At 46.8% G+C, this 13,738-nt stretch overlaps 1 protein-coding gene and 1 long non-coding RNA gene across 3 annotated transcripts in view; one reads left to right on the forward strand and one right to left on the reverse strand.

The window, feature by feature from the left end:
- GALNTL6 (polypeptide N-acetylgalactosaminyltransferase like 6) overlaps window positions 1–13,738 on the forward strand; it is a 543,124-nt gene that overhangs the window by 510,050 nt on the left and 19,336 nt on the right. Inside the window, exon 10 of the mRNA XM_060278706.1 lies at window positions 2,786–3,007. Coding sequence (XP_060134689.1) covers window positions 2,786–3,007 — 222 coding nt within the window. The remainder of the gene's footprint in view (window positions 1–2,785; window positions 3,008–13,738) is intronic.
- LOC118083366 (uncharacterized) overlaps window positions 1–13,738 on the reverse strand; it is a 52,987-nt gene that overhangs the window by 20,069 nt on the left and 19,180 nt on the right. The gene's annotated exons all lie outside the window — the stretch shown is intronic.

Below are 13,738 nucleotides of genomic sequence, written 5' to 3' on the forward strand. Positions count from 1 at the left end.
CTTGTATTGTTTCTCATAAACAAACAAACAAACAAACAAAAACTCCTGCCATTTAGGAACAAGGACTCCTGAGCTATCATCTCTTAAACTGCTCTAATTTCACATACACAGTTCCTGCTGGCATAAATGTTTTTCTTTCTGTTGTGGAGACAAAGCAGGTGGTAACCTATCTTGCTGTGCCAGCTGAAATGTGCTCCATTTGTTCTCTATCTCACTCCCTTTGTATTCAGATAAGTCTTATTGGTTCTGAGACATCTAGCTTTGTTCAGATGCTCGAAGCACAGCAGATTAATCAAATTCAAGAGAGGTGCTTCTAAATGAATGTCAGAAGCAAATCACAATGGGAGAAGTCATTCTAAGCAGAAACATTATCTTATGCCAGGCATCCCCAAACTGCGGCCCTCCAGATGTTTTGGCCTACAACTCCCATGATCCCTAGCTAAGAGGACCAGGGGTCAGGGATTATGGGGATTGTAGTCCAAAACATCTGGAGGGCCAAAGTTTGGGGATGCCTGTCTTATGCCACAGATTATGAGATGAGTATTACTCTTCATCTTCTCACAGAAGATACCCTTCAGTGCTCTATGACTAGTACTCTATTAAAGAGCTAGCGTTGCCGAGGTTGCAAGTTCTGCTTTTGAAGTGGGGTTGTATGTGACACGTCCACTCTCAAAATATCCTCTCAACAAAACCGTGATTCAGGAGTCTGATTCAGGAGAAAAATAAAATATGAAAATGTACTTCCATCTAGTGGGGAGGAAACAGAGGAAACAACAACACTAGAGTAACACTTGCAGCCTCCTGCTTTTAGAACGTGTGGGTGCTCCTTCAGATCAGAGGTGAACTGCAGATAATTCAGTAAATGGCACATAGAATCATAGAACTGCAAAATTGGAAGAGGCCACAGGGGTTATCTAGTTCAACCACCTGATTTGCAGGAATCCTTTGCCCGACACGGGGCTCAAACCCACAACCCTGAGATTTTATGTAATTGTATTTTGTATACATTGTAAAAATTATAAATAAAACATGTTCTATTTACAAACAAACCTTTAAATTGCTACCTTTCTACCGGTCGGATGGGGCGGGAGGGGGGGCATAGCCAGGATTTTTGTTAGGGAGGCATTCTTTTGTTGGGGGGCAGAACCTTATATTTGTATTGATTTGTACTTATTTGGAGGGCAACTGCCCCTCCCCCTTGGCTATGCCCATGGGAGGGGCACAGGAAGGAAAAAGGGTGGAAGGTGCCCACGGTTGGAAATAGGTTGGGAAACACTGGCTTAGACCATCCCTTCCTCTCAGTACAAAATATGTGGGTTGGATTAGTGCCACCATGAAGCGTGTCAGATCTGTGTCTCAATCCTTCGCTTGGAAGCTGCTGTCATAATTTGTGTTTACATCATTCCTTCTGTTTAAGAAACCCTGATTGCAGTAATATTTTATATTGAATGATCAAAACTCAGGGCATGGTGTTTCCTTCTGTTGTGTGCTGCATTCCAACACAGAACAAGTAACGTCTCAGTGAAGATGGAACAATTCCTTTTAATAATGAACTCAGGTGTTGAGTGCCAGTGACTATACTGTATAGCCATGCAAGGCCACTGAGAGGGAGGTGTCAGCATGGTTAGGAAATCCAAACATCTGCAGATGTTAAACATTTTTAGGGGGGGGGGGACGACTAAAGGACAAAGAACCTGCAAAGAACCTTATAAGATCTGAGCATGCTCAGTGCTCACATAATAGAGATGGGGGTGGAAAACTGAGAGGCTGGAGACAAAATAATATGGAGCTTGCTGGAAAAGAGAGCATGATTCAGGAGCCCTGAACAGGAGCAATCCACACTGCAACATTTTATTGCACCTCCCACTTGTTACAACAAGCAGGGGCGGAGGAAGGGGGGTGCGGTCTGCCCCAGGTGTCACCATTGAGGGGGTGTGACAAAATGCCGGAGAGAGACGCTGTGGCTTGAGTGTGCGCAGGCTCTGTGCTGTCCAAACGGTCCACCCACTGCCTCCTCTCCCCCCCCCAGCTGTAGAGCGACTGTGTGGGAAGAGGCAGGCAGACTCCAGAGGCCCTGCAGTGCGCCCCACCCCTATGGGCAGCTCGCCCCGCCCCTGGACCATAGCTGCCAAGTTTTCGCTTTTCTCGCGAGGAAGCCTATTCAGCATAAGGGAAAATCCCTGTAAAAAAGGGATAACTTGGCAGCTATGCCCTGGACGCGCTGCCCCAGGCACCCAAGCAGCTTCCTCCGCCACTGACAAGAAGTTAGCAGTGTGTTGATGAGGCAAAACAGAGGTGTGTCTCCAGATATTAGTTTTGCAATCCCAGTAATATATTGAGCTTTAAAGGGGAAATGTTAGGACATCGGATTATACTCAGTGTTATCTCTTTAGAAAGCACCTCAAACTCCTACATATTTCCAAATGGAAATGATGTGGGAAATCAACTCAGGCAATCAAGCAACAAGCAAGAGAGATATCTGCAATAAGATTCCATGGAAATAATTAAGTGAGCCTTTACTGTATCTTGTTAATTAAATCCCTTTCAGTAATTGCACTGAAGTTTCTGCGGGGTTTTTTGTTGTTTTTTTAAAGGAAGAGTGAAGCCATCAGTCTGACTTTTATCAGGCTCCTAATAGCAATTGAATGCAAAAGGCTTCCATTTGCTTAATGCACAACCATCCAAAGCTAGATAAGGGAATGGCGTATTGTGATTGTGTGTGTGTGTTATCAGTGCTAATACTTAAGCGGGAAGAGATGACTGACTCTTGCTTTCTGCTGCTCAGAACCTGAAGCGCGTGGCAGAAACGTGGATGGATGAATTCGCAGAGTACGTTTACCAGAGGCGGCCCGAGTACAGACACCTCTCCACCGGCGATATCTCAGCCCAGAAAGAGCTTCGCAAGCATCTGAAGTGCAAGGACTTCAAGTGGTTCATGGCTGCAGTGGCTTGGGATGTACCTAAATATTTCCCACCAGTGGAGCCACCACCTGCTTCCTGGGGAGAGGTGAGGAACATTCTTGAATATGAGCCAGTTGCTTCAGGTGCGGTTGGGTGCAACACTACATTCCCTGCGAAGTAGCTGCTATGGTGACAAAGCATTCACAAAACTAGTTCCAACTTCCGTGGCCAGAGAGGTCAGTAAGGGAGCCGGGAGCAGTTGGAACCACCGCAGTAGCCGTGGCTGAAGTAAGAAACGTTTTGCCTGTGACCCTTTATAGTTATCTAAGCGGTGTCTAGCAGCACCGCACTGTGGACACACATGCGAAAAGGTTTTCAAAATGCAAGATCCTTGTTGCCATGCTAATAATAATAATAATATGCTGCCCATCTGACTGAGTTGCCCCAGCTGCTCTGGGTGGAGCTGCAGAGCCATCCCCTATTGGAGTGTAATTACCATTTAATGATTGTCTTTTATGCTTTTTTAGCATTTTGTGTTGTTTTAATTTGTGTAAGCCACCTTCAGTCCTGGTCTGCAGAAAAGGCAGGCTATTCGTATTAATAATTGTAGTAATAATATTGCCACTGCTGCTTATCTAGGCAGGGCTGGGGCAAATGCTGACTAGCGGGAATGCCAGATTGGTGGCATTCCTCCCGCCTGCACACTCATCCTGCCCCAGTCTTGCCATGACCCCATCCTGTCCCAATAACCAGCAGTGACACCACTATCAGGAGTATCTACCTCCCCACTCCTGACATGCGCTGCTACTGGTGGATTGGTGACTGCTGTATGTATTGTTGCACTGAGTTTTGTGCCTCTTCTGACATTTGAAGCATACAACATTTTTCTGTGTGTGAGACAGTGTGTGTGTGTGCACGCGTGCACGTGCAAATGGCAGCTCAGCTTCCCAGTTTTCCTATCCCCCATTTTCTCACATTTACACACAACAGCAACACACACACACACACATTTTGCCTTTCTCCTTGCAAAACTCTCTGCTGCAAATGAGTGATTGATTGGCAGCATGTGTTCTTACAAAGGCTAAATGTGAACTTTGAACATCACCAAGTGTACCCTTGAAGCAACCTGCTATTTTGGGTTTCTTTGTGCCTCCAGCCATGCAGTGCTGGAAGGGAACGTGGTGCATCTGGCCTTCTGTTTTGCCTATTCATCACTTGAAGCAAATGCGGAAAGTCAGAGGGATTTGCAGAGGGGTGCAATGTGAAAGAAAGTCACTGCTTGGTGAATTCACTGCTAGCTATTTTACACATGGCAGACTTGGGCCTGTGTTCTGGCTGTGATTCTGTGGCCACAGAATTTGGATTCCTCAAGATCTCACTAAAAAAAACAAGGACACTACCCACCTTTGCATGGATGCAACCTCTCACATCTGGAGGGTTGGCCCAGAGCTCACCAGAGTCCCCTTCACTGTCCCCCTTTTCGGACTGACTTGTGTCAACTGTAGTCTGCTGGCCCTTTATAGGCTTTTGGTGCTGATCCAGCTGTTGGTCTTCTCCTTCACTTGCTCTCGGGGCTTCTCCAGGTGGCCTACATATTGTGCATTGGTTCTGGTTTGCTGACTAAGTTTATGCGAAGTTTAGACTGTGTTCAAAATACTTTCCAATTTGTTTGCAGGGCACTTAGATGACAATAAGCATTCATCCTTTTATTCGGCTGTTGGCTGTGGTGGGCCATTGTACATCTTCCCATTAGACATTCACACACCTCACACTTTTCAATGTGTTTCCCTATCACTTTCCTAACCGCAAAAAAGTCTGCTTCTCTTTTAAAGTGGATTAGTTGTACTAGGGCAACAGAGCCCTTTGATCCACTTGAACTGTGCAGACCTACATTTATATGTGCTTGATATGTCCTGCATTCAGGGCATACTCTTCCTCAAGCTCGGGCTATTCTGCCCATCTGAATACAGATGCTCACTCAGCCTCCTTCGGACCTAATAGCTGGACCTTATGTAGATGAGGATACACAACCAAATCGGGGGCCAGTAGTGCCAAGTAACAAAATGCAACTGGGATTGTTTGGGGGCCTTTTCATTCTCTGGACCTTACCCTGCTCCTTTTCTCTTCTCCTGCCACCAGCGATTCCCAAACTCATTGTGATGGATAAGCAAACCCACTTCCTGGCTTCTCCAAACTTGCCTAAATCTGAATGAAAGCAAAGCGCGCTGTTTTAGCCTCATCTTTGCAGACAACTTAACTCATGAATCTCATGAGGGGCGTTTGGGAAGGGGGGTTGTACCACAGTGACATGAAGGTCCAAAAGGGAGAACTCTGAAGTTGGACCTAGTAACAAATGCAGGAAAGAATCAAAGTGTTAGAACTGACAAAGCTCCTTTGCTATGACATTAGTTTCAGAGTCGACACCGTGGCTTTAATGACTCCATCTCAGCCCATCGGCTTGCTGCATTTATGGTGCATAAAGGCAACGGTTAAAAAAGAATCTCATCTGGAATGCTGCACCCCCTCTTTGCCTGTCAAATTCCCTCCATCAAATCTAATTTCCTTCTGAATTCCAGAGACCTTGTTTTATCTGTGCCTGAGTTCTGTTCCCAACTCCTTTCTTCTTCTTTTTATGGCTTCTTTCTTTTTACGGCTTGCACAAAGGACTGTGTGCGCGTGTGTGTCTGCTTTTAAAAGTTACTAGATATCACTTGGCTTAAAAGTTAGCTTATTGCTAGGCATTGAGCCTGTAGATACTGGTTTGTGAAGTACGCACTGCTCTCTTTCTCTGTCTCGCTAATCACAGTAGCCGTGTCAGTTCAAGCGATATATGCTTTAAATTTAAATGCACAGGGCAGCCTGCCTTCTTTTGTATTCTGCACCCTTGAAAATCTTTCAAACGTTCTCCAGTTGCAACACAGCCACTCGAGCATTCAAGTCACTGGGGCTTTGCTACGCGAAAGGCATTTGGTAAATTTGTGGGGCTTGGAAGCCTTTTATGATGCCGTATTGAACTGTGGCGACCCTAACAAGCGAGTCAAGGCACCGACTTTGATAGTCAAGGACAATACACTATTTGAACAGAACATTCAATTGAAAAGCGTTTCTGACTTGATTTGCTGTGTGTTCCAGACACTAGAGATTGCTTCATTTAGAAGCTTCAGCTCTTTGCTACATCCAGCATTTAAATGCTGCTAGACTGCTGCCCTGTATTTTTCTAATACCATGTAAACTTGGTTTTCAATTAATCTTATCAGGGTAGAAAACAGTCACGGACCTGTCAGTTTGATTGACCAATTCATGGCTAGATCATTGCTTGAAAATGGAGCTTGAGTTGATTGCAACTAGCCATCCCAGTTTTCAGATTACTACTACAGGTACTAGGATTTATCACATGAATATACCACCACACTTTCCCCAAGGAGACTATTTCTCATTATGATCTTGGGAGGTGGGCTTGACTGAGAGATGATGAGAGGTTCCTCAGGTCTCCATTTTTTTCAAATGGATGGATTTCTCTGCCCTCTTGCTGCAGTTTCTAAGAGCTGCATTAAGTGGACAAATGTGATCTCCTTTTCATGAAACGGATTGAAATTCTCTTCTAGTTACTGAACAAGAAGTATCATTTACCCTCTCATGTTATGAAAGGTTTTACATGCAAAGAGCAATTCCTCTTAAGTGTATGTGTGTGTACACACACACACGTATATATATGGATCATATTGATGTCCAGATTGACCCTGGGAATAAGCTATACATATAACAATCTTGTATTCATCATAGGGTGGCCAGATGCGAAAAATAACAGGATCCTTTCACCTTTAATAGTTGTGCAGAAGAGAGAACTTCAGCAGGTGTAGCTTGTATGGCAAACTATACCCGCTGAGTCTTTCTTCTGCACATCTATTAAAGGTGCAGAAGCCCGATCCTCTTTGGCCACCATAATTCATTGATAGGAAGTGACTCCTGAGAGTGTGATTGAGGCTTTAAAATATAACATGAGAAGTAGCCATGACTCATTCTGCCACATGTATTTTAATCACAAGCCTTTTTTGCTGCAGCGACACAGTTCATGAGATCCAGAAGCAGCTGGATTATTTTAGTATTTAAAAGTGCTGGGCTGTAAGGATAATTCATTCATATTTCCATCTCATCGAAGTGAAGCCTTTCACTGCTGTTGCCACCAGTGGCCTGACAATTCTCTTTTTCTTTCCCAAATTAAAGCAAATTTGCTTAATTAGGACCGTAGTTGGGGTGCCAATAACAGATGAAAGGGTATGTGGCTCTCACTGTTTGATTAGCGGGCTGATGTTGTGGGTCATTATTTTTAAATGGAGAACACTCATTTATAGTTATTGCATCCATTCCCCACCCCCGAAGAGTTAATGAGAGACATTTAAAATAATTAAGGCATTTAGGGAGACACATTGAGAGGTTTTCAGACCTGCTCAGGTCATCTGGAGGAGGGATATGCCTGCTCTCTAATAATGCTATACTTAAAGGCTGTGCTCCTATACACATTTACCTGAGAGTAAGTGCCACTGAAGGGACCCAGGTGGTGCTGTGGGTTAAACCACTGAGCCTAGGGCTTGCTGATCAGGAGGTCGGCAGTTCGAATCCCTGTGACGGGTGAGCTCCCATTGCTCGGTCCCAGCTCCTGCCAAGCTAGCAGTTCAAAAGCACGTCAAAATGCAAGTAGATAAATAGGGACCGCTACAGCGGGAAGGTAAACGACGTTTCCGTGTGCTGCTCTGGTTTGCCAGAAGTGGCTTTGTCATGCTGGCCACATGACCTGGAAGCTATACGCTTGGCCAATAATGCGAGATGAGCGTGCAACCCCAGAGTCGGTCACGACTGGACCTAATGGTCAGGGGTCCCTTTACCTTTACGTGCCACTGAAAATAATGTGACTTCCTTCCAAGTAGACACATATAGGATTGCATTGGAATGCCATATACAGGATGGGGAAGACAGGTGTAAGACTGCTCTGCCGCCACCCACCAATCTTCCCTTTTGGACTTTTTATTTGGAAGGATGCAGTTCATCTGCCTGGTGGCTTCTAGACTCTGATTGTGGCAGAGGCCAGAATCTCTTTTTCCCCACACTTCTGCAGTCTCAAGACATCCAGCATTCAGGGTAGTGTACTTTCTGGCTGTGAAGTGGGGAGCAAGCTCTGTGCAGCTGTTCCTTCTATAATTGATGGCTAGGGCCAGGGAAGTCTTCCTCTTGCTAAAGTCTTCTTGTGGCTCTTTTCCTCTGAGCAATGGCAGAGGCCAGAGTGGTCTTCCCCCTGCTTCTGAAGTCCCAGGGCAAGGAGATTAGGTTCCTTCCATCTTTACAAATGGATTTCTGCTAAGGATTCAGTTTGCATTTAAAGGGGAATCTACCTAATTTATACATTCTGAAACAATACACAAACGTGTTGAAATTTGCACGTCTTCACATTTTGCAGGGCAACTCTATGGCTGTAGCTATTTAACAACCTGCATGTTGAATATTCTCAGAGGTTTGTAGCCATGCTAGTCTCATTGAATGAGTGTCTGGGTGCTCTTGGCCTTAATTGTGAATCCAAATATTGCTGCAGATGACACTAACAGTATGCCTGCTAATTTCCTAAATGTCATGATTGTAGGGAAATAACAACCCCCCAAAAAAATATATTGGCCTCTCATCCATGTTAGATCTTATCTTTGCTCACAGTAAGTTGTGAGCTGAATGAGCTTGGGAGGTTTCCATTAGGCATGGGGGGGCATGCGGCCCAGCAGATGTTGATGGAGATAGGAGTCCAACAAGATCTGCAGAGCCACAGGTCCCCCACTCCTGCTATTAAGAATATTTAGATATGGAGCATTTCCATTATTCATGTGCTGGATCAGTTTCCATCCATCCATCCTCTGCAAATCTGTGATTTCTCCATTCTTGTTCTGTGCAGCTGGTACTCTGTGCTCATCAACATTGACAAAAATGAACAACGATAGAGTCTATGCTTTTATTTATTAATTTTTTTAGTGGGCTGTTTTCATGGACAGCATCTTAAGTGAATGTGCTCCCGTCTCCTTAATGCTGTCTGACAACAGGACATGCTTACACAGTTTTCCACTCAGCATTACAGAGCGGCAATCCTTCATCTCTCGCCAGCCATATGTCTTGCAAAAGTAGTCCCCAAGGGGGTGCCAAAGAGTTTGCATTGCCTGTGCACGTCCTTGCAAGCTGCTGTCGCAACTTGGGTCACTTCAACTTTGCCTGACCTAGAATACTGTCAAACTGCCATTCCTGACCTGGGTCTTAGGAGATTTCCGTTCAGATAGTGGCAAAACCCAATGAAGTCCATGTGTGTAATTGCAGAGCCAACCTGTCCCCAGTTGCTCTTGCCACTGGACCACAATATGCTTCTGAGCCTCAGATATGGTTAGTCTGCAAGTTGTAAGGCTAATTAAGCACCCAACAGTACACAATAATATTGTGCAATATTTGCATATTACAGCAGGGATGAGGAAGGTTTGTTTGTTTTTTCAGCCAGAGGGCTGCCTTCCCTTTTGAGCAATTTCTCAAGGGCCATGGGCCAGTGGTAGGTGGGGTCAGAGGCAAAAGTGAGTGGAACAAGAAATGCAAATGTTACCTCTGGACAGCAGGCTACTTTCTACACACACTCACATGCCACACTGCATCCTCCAGCCAAGCAAGCAAGAGGCACTACTTGAGTTCAAGGGCATCTTCCAGCCACGCAAAAAGACTCAAGAGTGTGACGCAGGGCCAGTGAGTTGGGTGGCCTGGGGAGCATTCCCAGGGCCAGTTAGAGGCTGGGGTGGGGGCCACATTCAGCCCCTGGATCTGAGGCTTCCCAACCCCAGCAGCAACACTTGGTGTTCAGAAGGCAGGCGAGCAAGGCCACCTTACCTACGCTGTTCCATCAACCGCTACTGACCCTGCTAGACAAAGGTAAGAGTGGCATCTACCCACTTTTTGCTTCTGGTCACACCCACCACTGTTTTGCGGCCCCTGGAAGATTCCACACAATGGCAAGCGGCCCTTGGCATGAATAAAGTTATCCACCCCATCATACTCGGAGGGCATGGTAGCTTCCATCTTCCTTTTAGTAGCGGCAAGAGATCATTCACCTCCTGTAAAGCAAAGCAAGGGGGAATCCAAGGAGGAGCTGCTGGCATTCTCTAGGATGACATAGGAGCAAAGCATCCAGCAGTGCTAAGCAGATTTGTTCCTAAGTAAATGATAGGTGCTGAGAGGGTGCAACTTAATGTATGTGGTGACTTCAGAAGCTCAGGTATCGGGATCTAAATAGTGCTGGTTCAAGTGACCATTGCAGCCCAAAGGCCAGTGTATAAATATACAAGGTTTTTTAAATCCAGTAGCACCGGATAAGTCAGAATGGAAGGGGGTGAGTGAGCTATGGATGCACCAGGTGAGAAAGAGCAATGAGGCTAGCAACCGAATTCAAACCATCCAAGCAGGAAGAAGCTTCTTTCTGCCCAAAGGGAGGCAAGACGCCCTGAGGCTCAGCCAGCCAATGTACCCTTCTGCTCCGATTCCCTCCCCCATCCAGTTGTCTGCTGCGGGGAAGCAGGCTTTGACAAGCCTCATTCCCATCACTCATTCACAGCCACTTGAGGCCCTGGGAAGATTCAGTCCAAAGCCTCGCCTGCTGAAAAGCAGGATGTATTCTTTCGCTGCTAAACCTCCACAATCTTCCTCCACCAGCCCTCAGGCCCTTTCTCAAGTCTTTTATCTGGAGCCATCTGACAAGCCTGGGTCCAAAGACATCTTCATTACCTATCTGCTGACTGCTCTGTAAGCTTCCACATGTATTCATGGCTGCATCCAGCCAAGTCTGCAGGGGATTTAATGCTGAAATAAGGATAAGTGCTGGGCTTCAGCTTAAGAACTTCTGTGATTGGTTCAGAAAGGAGGAGTCCTGACTATACTTGTCCCAGACATATGTCTGGTTGCTAATGGAAAACACAGGGGAGGCTTGTCCATTCGGGCAACTGGAGCATTGCCCCACCAAGCTCAATCCAGCCTCAGCCTACTTACAACTGGTCAAGGTTTCCACCAGCTATCAGTTGCCACTTCCTTAGCCTCAGGGTTGATTTCGTAGAATTCAGCAGGGAGGAACAGCAGTGTAGCAAGCTGCTCCAGCACCTGGGACACCTCAGGGGTGAGCCTGGCAGGGCACTCTGGGCGGAGTCTGCCCACCGCTTGCCCCTCAGCCGCCCTCCAGCTGAGGGGGAGGCAGTGGGCTAATGCAAGCCCCACAACGCCTGAAAAGGTGGCGCAGTGGCTGCAGGTCCCCAATCCATTGCATGATTCCCAGGAGAGATATGTGGCTTGGGTGTGTTGCAGGCCCTGCAGTAAGTGCCGCCCTCTTGGGGAGGAAGTCAGAATGAGTTGGCACCAGCTATTTTTAGCTCCAGCTCTGACCTCCTGTTGGCCTCCTTGCATTCCACCCAATGGTCTCCACTGGGAAAGTCTGGTGGGTAAGCTGAACCAGGGGCGTAGCCAGGATCAAAACTAGGGGGGGCAAGCCATGGTCGTTCAGGGGCGGGGCCAAGGCATGGAAGGGGAGGGGCCACGAAGTGGGCGGGGCTAAAGGGTCAGCGGGCCTGATGACATCGTGGCGGTGGCAGCAGCGGCCACCTTGTGCTTCTGGGGCTGGTAGCGTTGGCGGCTACCCTGCTTGGCTGGAGAGGACGGGAGGGTCGGGCAGGCGAGAGGGGGTGGCAGGGCGGGCAAGGGCGAGGCAAGACACGGCTGCAGCCACGACGGCTCCGAGGCGTTGCTGCATATCAGCATAATATTTCAACCATGGTTCAAGCCCCACCTTAGGAAAAAAAATCCTGCATTGCAGGGGGCTGGACTAGATGACCCTTGTGGTCCCTTCCGACTACAATTCTATGATTCTATTGATATATTACCATAGCATATGCATCATTCTGCTTTCTTAAATTGTCCTACTCCTAGGCATAGCATCCAACTCCTAGAGGCCTAGGTGCCTCTCCCCCCCCCCCAATTACTGGTAAATACCGTATTTGAAAGAGTCATCCCCCCATGTTGATGGGCTTTCTATGTGGGGCTTATCTGCCCCCCCCCCGTATTTTATTAACGATGGAAGAGGGAGGGAAGGAAGGAAGAAATAGAGAGAGGGATAACTCATATTTGTGGGTGCCTCTGGGTGACGCTGGGATGCTGGAACTCTGCATGTACAGGAGCCTTGTAAGCAGCTTTCTCTCTGCTTGATTTACAGCAGGCACGTCCAACAGGTAGATCGTGATCTACCAGTAGATCACTGGATGTCTGTGGTAGATCACTGGTAGGTCACTGGCACCCCTAAAAAAAGCTCACCCAAAATTTTCCTCCTCCCTCAAAAAAGTTGAACTATGACCTGAAGCCCTAAACAAAAATGGGCCTCCCTCCTTCCTAAAAGAAGCTCAACAAGTTTGACCTAAACCCCCAAAAACAGGGCTTCCCTTCCTTTAAAAAAACTCAACAGCTTTGACCTGAACCCCCCAAAAGGGGGTAGATCACCCCCAGTTTTAAACTCTGAGTAGATCAGAGTCTCTTGGGAGGTGGCCACCCCTGATTTACAGTATACAGATGCAGGAGGAGGGGCAGACTGGAACACCAATGCTTTTTATAAACATCACTGTGTCTGTCAAAGCTACAGCCCCCCCTTTCTTATTCACTTCCTTTTAGCCTTGCAGAGCCACCTTAGTCAAATTGAATCCTCTGAGTCTGCACCCTCATTAAATCGCCAATAGAACTCTTAATGCTCCTGAATGCTCATTAACAAGTCCCACTTAAGAACAATAGGGTGAAATGGTCAGCTATCGAATCTTGCCTGGGGATATATGCTCCATTGTCTTAACTGCTTAACTACTGGTAGCCACTTTGCTTTATTTATTTGATGTGTTTTTGTTACTGCTGTGCCCCCCCCCCCAGCAAGCGGAGACTTAGCTGCTCTTGCTAAAGCAAAGCCCTTTCCACTTCAGTTTTTGGAGGGGAAAAGTGCTGGTTATGGTCTGTAAAATACATTATTATTTTTGCTTCTAGGGGGGGGGCAGCTGCCCCCTCCTGCCCCCCCTGCCTACACCCATGAGCTGAACTTTGATCTTCCATGTGTTCCTGCTCCTATGTGCTCCTCATTGAAGTAGATAAGATTCTAGACCTGCCCATTCCTAAATCAGTACAGCAGTTGTTTATTTTGGTTGGCCAGTGTATTACATATGTCAGGGATGGGAACCAAATGCAGTCACCATTCCTCTCTGTCTGGTTCTTCCTAGGCTATGCTCCACCCCACGCCAATCCTGCTCCACACCTTCCTTAACTGCAAGAGGCAGGAGAGGGGGTGGGGCTCAAGCTCATTTGGGTCCTTCCAGAGTCTCTGCAAACAAGGAGGAGGGATCTGCCTCCTCTTATTTGGTTATTTAAAGTGCCATCACTGGGAAAAGCAAAGCTCTGAACTCTCTCCAGGCAGAAGCCATGGAGGGTGAAAGGGCAGAGGATCAAGCAGCACAAAGATAGTCTGAACAACTCAAAGCCCAGAAGAGACAAGCGTCCTCCCCCTACTCTCACTTTCTCCCAAAACCTCTCATTAACAACACCCTTCTCACTCTGCACAAAAATGCACCAAGCACCACTTGTCAGGAAAAGTGTGTGTGTGTGTGTGTGTGTGTGTGTGTGTGTGTGTGTGTGTGTGTCTGAAAGTAGGAGCTAGAAACGCTGAGAAAAAGTTTGAACTTTGACTCTGTGCTGTGTTCACTTTTTCCGTTCTTGGGAGTAAATCCCACTGTATCTGAGAGATGTATAGAATAGTGGCTGCAGA

The sequence above is a fragment of the Zootoca vivipara genome, chromosome 9 (assembly GCF_963506605.1).
Source record: "Zootoca vivipara chromosome 9, rZooViv1.1, whole genome shotgun sequence".
NCBI classification, from domain to species: domain Eukaryota; kingdom Metazoa; phylum Chordata; class Lepidosauria; order Squamata; family Lacertidae; genus Zootoca; species Zootoca vivipara.